The 7321-nt window shown below is 54.6% G+C and overlaps 1 protein-coding gene and 1 long non-coding RNA gene across 3 annotated transcripts in view; one reads left to right on the plus strand and one right to left on the minus strand.

Moving 5' to 3' along the window:
• CMTR1 (cap methyltransferase 1) overlaps positions 1-6738 on the plus strand; it is a 50049-nt gene extending 43311 nt beyond the window's left edge. For both annotated transcript variants that reach the window (XM_029943606.1, XM_029943605.1), the window contains 6 exons: positions 633-724; positions 1552-1620; positions 2779-2826; positions 3657-3769; positions 4375-4483; positions 5251-6738. In XM_029943606.1, coding sequence (XP_029799466.1) covers positions 633-724; positions 1552-1620; positions 2779-2826; positions 3657-3769; positions 4375-4483; positions 5251-5383 — 564 coding nt within the window. In that variant the 3' untranslated portion in view covers positions 5384-6738. The remainder of the gene's footprint in view (positions 1-632; positions 725-1551; positions 1621-2778; positions 2827-3656; positions 3770-4374; positions 4484-5250) is intronic.
• On the minus strand, positions 192-6899 carry LOC115295588. The gene is made up of 2 exons (XR_003910486.1): positions 6734-6899; positions 192-2071 (listed from the first exon to the last, which is right to left on the minus strand). It is a non-coding gene; the product is annotated as an uncharacterized LOC115295588 (long non-coding RNA).
• Positions 6900-7321: the final 422 nt, after the last annotated feature.

A 7321-nucleotide genomic window follows, 5' to 3' on the forward strand; every position in this document is an offset into this window, starting at 1 on the left:
CCCTGCCAGCTAGAGAACTGGGGCACAGCTGAGCCTGCCCCCCCCACCCCCGCCAGCCGAGTTAACTGGTGTTTGTGGTGCTTGACAGGGCCGAGGGCTGGGCGGGGGGAGGCTGTGTAATGATTCCTCTTCAGGTAATTGCTCTAAACAATGCTCTGTGTAGGTAGGAAGGATCACAGTCCACGTGTGTGTAAGAGGGGACCTCAGTCATCTTTGGGCATCCTGGGCCCTAGTGGGCCTGCTGGGTATTTTTTAGCTGCTGATTTTGGTTTTACCAGGAATCCCTTGAGCTTTGGCCATGATAGCCAAGCAGATGACTTTCAGAATGGTCAGGGGGAACAGTTGACAAGATTGGGAAGCTAGGCCCTGGCTAGAGCACCATTGCAGCAGCTTCACTGAGTTTGAGGTTCAAGGGGGCTCATCACCTAAAGCCTCAGATCTGTGGCTGCTCAGAAGTCTGGGCCAGTGCGGTGCTGACAATGATCTGGGAGGGAGGCATGAGAAAGTTCTGTGTTTGGAGTCCTTCCTTTCCCTGGCTATATATAGGTAGAGCGGAGGTCAGCATGCCACCGTGGGCAGAGTGGGCCCCAGGCCGATGCTTGGCAGGGTAGGCAGCACACTTCTTCTTCTAGGGGAAGGCCCAGCGGAAGATTAGTGCCATCCACATCCTCGATGTCCTCGTGCTGAATGGCAGTGACGTGCGGGAGCAGCACTTTAACCAGCGGTTTGACTTGGGTCCTGGGGAGGGAGGGCAGGGTAGGCCAGGCCAGTGTGCGGCAGCAGTCTCTGAGGCTTGGTCCCTCACCCAGGCCTTCCTTGGCGATCATTAGTTTTCCTTTCCCACCGTGGGCTTGTTCGAGGGGCCGGGTGAGGAATCGGTGTCTGCACTGCAGAGTTTGCTGGGGCGTGGGCCTCCGTTGCCACAGATACCAGCACACTCCATTTTGCCACAGCTGTTCAGATCAGAAGTGATGTTTGTGTTCAGGTTGAGCAAGAGGATAGCCTTAGGAGAGAGGGAAGATCTCTTGAAGAACATGTCTTGAGCATGGGTGGTCCCATTTAAATCTGTTTATCTGGATCCCACAGCAGCCCTTTTGCTTGTGGATGGACGCCCGATCACTTGTTAGAAGTGGGGTGGGGGACAAAAAGGAGGGACCTCTCACATTGCCATGGTGCTGATATGCCTCCTAAGGTGGTTCTTCTGAGTGGGTGTGTGGTGGCATCAGTGGTTTGAGGTGAGTAGCCATATGCGATACAGATGATATTAGAAGTTCTAGTGCAGGGGACTGAGCACAACTCAAGGCACACCAGAAAAGCCTACCAACATGTAGCAAAACTGGATGTCCACACGCACAGAGGTGGGCATGCGTCATGACACTAGTGGAGAAGGGCAGTGTGGGCTTCCTCGGGGATAGGACTGATGCCTCTTGGAGCAGCTTGGCTCCACGTTCAGAAGTGTTCCCTCACTGGTGCCATGGAAATGCCCTGGAGGCAGGGGTACTCGTGGAGGCACCTTGGCTCGCCTCTGAGAGACTCTGTTTTGTGCTTTAGAATTCAGCTTGCTGAGAAATTTGTGAAAGCTGTTTCCAAGCCCAGTCGGCCTGACATGAATCCCATCAGGTGAGCATATGGTCTCTCCCTCTCAAACCGCCATTTCCCATTGCTTCTTTCTGGCTGGTGCCAGCTTCCCCATTCTCTGGAGGATGGGAGGGCGAGTAGAGGGGACCAGGCAAGGTTGTCATTAGAGAGAAGACTGCCCTCGATGAGCGTGAGTTGTTGGGGTGGGGTGCTAGGTAGGCGTCTCCTTTGCCCCAGAGTGTCTCCCCATCCTGCCCGTCATGGTGGGGCCAGCGTCCACAGGAGACTGATTCCTAGGGGTTAAGGTGCCATTTAAGATGCACCTTAAACGTGCTTCTCAGGGCACTGACATACCTTGCACATTCACACTCATTAGCATACCACCTGGCCTTTTCTTTTTTTCAGGTAAGAAAAGGGTGCTATGGGAATGGGAATTTTTGAACATGAAGAAGACAGTTTGTTGCCATGTTGGGTAGTGTCAAATTTCCAGGCCCTGTGGTAGGAGAGAATGAGGACAGTCAGGGAGCCGACAGAGGGGGACCAGACTTTTCAGGCTGCACCGGGTTAGAGGTTATTACCTTTGGGGCTTGGAGACCCAGACTATATGACTGGAGACCGAGGTGTCTATTTACACTTTTTGTAAAATGTCCTGTCTGTCAGGTCCTGAAGGACACTTTCCAGGGACCCTCCCTGTGTTGCTTATAGTCTAGTTGCTGGGTCCCTGGAGACCTTACCTAGTAGCAGTTCCAGAGGTGTGTTCAGAGGCTCCCAGAGGTGGAGGAGCCCTGCACCCTGGGTAGAGGTTCCCGTACCCCCTGTGGTAAAAGGCCTGTTAGGACTATATGGAAGTAACTCTGCTACAGGAGGTCCTAAAATCCATGGTGACAGGCCTGCACAAGAGCCTGGACCTTGCTGTTCGGGCCCCTGGTGACAGTGAAGATGACCTGGGGTGTCTGCCAGATCTTTCTCCCCCTCTTCTTCTGTAACCATAGCTGTGCTCCCGTTGCCATGGAGCAGGCCCAAGGGGGTGTTGGGTAGCTCTGAGCCTGAGTATGTCTGTGTAGGACAGCACCAGGCTGGGGGTCCTCGTGCTGGTGGGCTGGGGTGCCGGGGCCAGAAGCAGAGGATGAGGACAGGCACAGCCTCTTGCCCCCCAAACCCCAGAAAACCTTTGTCCTATCTTGGTCCCACTACACACAGGGTGAAGGAGGTGTACAGGCTGGAGGAGATGGAAAAGATTTTTGTCAGGTGAGTGACTCAGTCTTTGAGCGGGGGGTGGGGGGGGGCGGCTCAGCAGCATTCTCTTTTTGTAGACATGGGTTGTGGGGGAGGTGGTGAGTTGGGCCTGGCAGGCCGCCTTTAACCCCACTGCCGCAGCCAAGAGCCCCCGGCTGAGAGCTGATTCAGCACCCTGTCAGGAGGGGAGCAGGGCGGGTGTGCGTCAGGCAGAAATACGGGCTCATTGATGCTGTAATAGTTACGATTGTCCCTGTGAGGGGCAGAGCAGCAAGCTGCTTGAAACACTATAAATCCCAGCTCCTGGTGCTGACAGAGAGATTGAGCCTGCAGGGGCAGCGGGGGCAGAACTGCTTCCTCGCTTAGTGGTGTGCAGGGTGCTCTCGTCTGTGGGTCTCATCCTGGGTTTGCGCCCGCTGTGGCCATGGGAGCTGGGCCCGGTCTCTGTGATCTCATGTTAACTCTTTAATGGCCACAGTGATGCCTTTGGTGGTGGAGCGAAGACGAGTGGCACCTCTGGTCTCAGATCTTAACCTTGTGTCACCCTGAAACACCCTCCTGCCCCACCCCCAAACAGCAGCAACAGAGCAGGGGCCTCTGTCACTTTCCTGACTCCGTTGCTTAGAGTTTAGAACCTGCGTCCTACATCTAGCTCTGCACAGCCTCTCTCAAGGTGTAGCCTTGAGCAACTCCCATCTCTGCCTCAGTCTGTTTCTTATGTTGAATTGAGAAAAAATGCTGTGGATGGTGGGATTTTAATATTAGCCAGAGAATAATGTGAGGGCTCTCGCTCTCTCATGTACAAAACCACACTTCCTGTTTACTTACCTTGGGGAAATTAGGTTAGAAATGAAGATCATCAAGGGCTCCAGTGGCACCCCAAAGCTCAGCTACACGGGGCGGGATGACCGGCACTTTGTGCCCACTGGCCTCTACATCGTCAGGACCGTGAATGGTAGGTGATGGGTGACTTCCCTGTCCTCTTTCCCACAGCCAGGGTAACTGGCCCAGACCTTGGCCGAGCCAGAGTCGAAAGCCACCTACTAAGGTGCATAGCAGCCAGGCTGGCATTTCTTTGTATGCTGGGGAGTTGGGGATTGTTTTTCAAGCTTCTTCTGTTCCTTGGTGGGTCCCTGGGGGTCGGATTGGGGCTGGGAGAGAGGAGCCCAGTTGGTTTGTGTATACACAGTGTCCTCATGCAGGTAAAGGACCTTCTCAGGGGGTGGCAGTGAGTCAGGCTTGGCCGTTTCTATCCTCTGTACAGTCCCTTTTCTTCAGTGCCTTCTGGCTAAAGACCCTCCACCACAGTCCCAGAGTTGTTGCCCTGGTGGCAGGTTGGCAGGGCTGGGCTGGGGTTGTTGAGAAGTAATTATCTTAGTTGTCCTCCTTGAGCCCCTTGGGGCTGGTGATAAAGGCTGCATTCTCACATTCTCTGCCTGCTTCTTGGGAGAGAGGGGAATGGAAGAACAGGAGTGCAGAATGATACACCCTAGGTTGGTCTGTTCCTGTCCCCCATGAATATTTTGTCTTTTTTGGGCTTTCCCCTCTTCCTTTTGTCAGAGCCATGGACTATGGGATTCAGCAAAAGCTTCAAGAGGAAGTTCTTCTACAATAAGAAAACCAAGACCTCTACCTTTGACCTCCCTGCAGACTCCATTGCCCCATTTCAGTAAGTGGCCTCCTCCATGCCTGCCCCCTCTGCAGCCCCAGGTGCTCCTGCCAGGATGCCAGCCTGCCCTCTTGGCACACCCCAGAGCCTGAGAAAGCTGGCTGCCCAAGTAGGGACTCCCCTGAGCATAGGCTGGGTTATTACCAAGGGCCTTGGCTAGGGCGTGGCCCCCACGTGGGGGTAAAAGCTCAGTGAGAAGCTAGTGACGCCAAGACCTGCTGTAATGGTTGGGAGTCCTGGATGGGAAGAGCCTCATCCAGGCAGGGTATCTGCCCCATTCGAGCAGCCACTGCTTATGTGACTTTCTGACACTGGCCTGTTGTTACAAACCTACCAAGGGCCTGCAGCCCTGCTCCTTGGGACTTAAGGTCCTAGGCGTCTCTCATGAGGACCCAGTGTCCCGTTTCCAGATTGTTAGTTATAGGTTTTGACAGCAGCCAGTAGCCCTAATGTGCCTATAATTAGCCACTGACACTAGTGTCTGTTGCTACATTAACACTGTTGTATTAGAACAGCACAGACAGATAAACCAGGAATATCAGTAATTCTAGGAATCTAGTTGGACACAATTAGCATCAGCATCTGTTCATTGGAAAGGCAGGGAGGGGGATCTGGGGCCCACTGGGTACCTTTTGGCTACTAGAGGGAAGGCCCTCAACTGGAGTTAATGACCTACCCCATGAAGTCCTGGTTGCCAGGTGGTGATCTCTTGGTCCTGCTTCACCTGGTTGCAGCCCTCTGACCTCCTTTCTCTTCCTTTTTCCCAGCATCTGCTACTATGGCAGGCTCTTCTGGGAGTGGGGGGATGGCATCCGTGTACATGACTCCCAGAAGCCCCAGGACCCAGACAAGCTGTCCAAGGAAGATGTCCTCTCGTTCATCCAGATGCACAGCGCCTGAGGGTGTAGGGATGCCCACCCCTGCTGAATGAGCTCTGGTTCTCAGAGTCTGGGCGCTCTGCCTGCTGCTCACAGTACTGGCTTTCCCCCCTCTTCTCGGTAAGGGACTGAGGGCACAGTCACTGCAGCCTGACAGGAGGGGGTCTCCTCTCCATTCTCCCTGATGAACTCAGTCAGGGACCTTCAGAGGATTCTCACTTTCCTTCTGGGACACCTTTTGGACTTCCCTCCCCGGAGATCTGCCTGGGAACTGTCTTCCCTGCCAGGAATCAGCCTGAAGAACGCTGCTCCTACAACGGGTTTGAGGGGCAGGACCCAGGCATGTGTGGCCAGTGGAGGACAGGTCAGAGAACAGCAGGGCTTTGTATCTGCCATTCTGTCTTGTATCTTGTAGACTCACTTTTCTGAGTTCCGTGCACTGCCCTGAGGGCGGCCATGCCTGAGCTCTGCCCAGCTTTTTATTGGGCCGACCCTGAGTGGGAGTAGGCCAGGGGCAGCTGCTGTACAAATCAAGGTTTTCTTTCTTTGAACTTGCTCTGTTTTGATGCCAAGTTGGAGATGATTTGGTCTCCACCCCTGACCTGGTCTTCCCTAGAGTTCTTCTCAGCCGGACCTCTGACAGTCCCGCAGGCCGGGAAGGGAGGCACGTGGGCCATACTTCCCTGACCCTGCATCGGGACACAGGTAGTGCGGTCTCGATAGCAGGTGTGACTGCCTCCTGGGGTTGTAGAGCCTTCCTGGGCCCCATCCTCTTTTGATCTGAACCTTGGGCAGCTCTAGAAGAGGACGCAGCCTTGAATTCAGACCTGCCTTTTTCTATGCCCCAGCAGTAGTGGCCCCCTGGCAACAGAGGAACCTTGGGTTGGGTCGCACCCGGCCCTCTGGCAATCATGGCACACCCCCGTCTGCCAGGGCCACCTTGCTACTCCCCCCCCTTTTTCTTCCCCAATAGGAAGTACAGTCACTTTTGTTTGTCCTTTTGTGGTCACTCCATTTCCTCTGTCTTGGCAGAGGGGGAAGAAGGGAAGCTGGGCAGTAGCTTTGGGTGGGGGAGGGTACCTGTGGTTGTTTCTAATGAGAAGTACCTCTCAGAGATGCTCTTATGGCTCCCTAGAGCCCCATCCCAGTGGTAGGCTGGTTTCCATGGTAATAGGGCACTGAGGCTCCCTGTGAGGTTGGAAAGGACTCCACCTGGGGGTGGGGGTGGCATCTCCTAGCCAGCATCCAGCGCACCCCCTCTCCCCAGTTTGGTGGCAGCACCACTAAGAAAGCTGTATTTCCACCCAGTTGTGGGTATATCAGTGTGTCTTGCAGAATCTTGGATCATTAAAGATAAACATATTTTTAATACCTGTGTAGCTCTGTGCTGGGTTGTTGCTGTTTGTCCTTGGTGGTGTATGGTCTGGGATTGGCTTGGATGAAACAGTTTGGGCTGGAGAAGGGGAGAAGGCAGGTTTGTTTAATCAGAGCCTGTACAAGCTCCTGGGCCCGGAGGGCCCTGCTGCTTGCTGCCAGAGAGGGGCCCCACCTAGGAAGAGTCTGGAAATTATGCAGCTCCTGTTGGAAGCAGGGCCTGAAGAATGAATGAACCTACAGCCCAGCAGGGCAGGGAGGCACCTTCCCCCTTACATAAATCACATGGCTCACTCTATGGTAGTACTGTGACAATCCAGGGTCAGTCTGTGTGACTAAAATAACAGAGGCGTCAGACCAATTAGTGTCACTAGACTGGAGGGAGGGAGGGAGGGAGAGATGGTTTCACTGACCCCTGGCCAGCCTCCCCTCTGCGCCTGCACCGAGTGGGGTGAGGTGTGCCGGTGCCGATGGCGCCTGCCCCTCTGCCCAGGGCTACAGTGTCTCTGGCTGGCCGCCTTCAGCCTGCCCGTGCTGTGCCTTCCTTCATGTCTCACAGTCTGAGCTCCAAGGGAAGCTCCTTTTC

Source organism: Suricata suricatta, chromosome 7 (assembly GCF_006229205.1).
Source record: "Suricata suricatta isolate VVHF042 chromosome 7, meerkat_22Aug2017_6uvM2_HiC, whole genome shotgun sequence".
NCBI lineage: Eukaryota > Metazoa > Chordata > Mammalia > Carnivora > Herpestidae > Suricata > Suricata suricatta.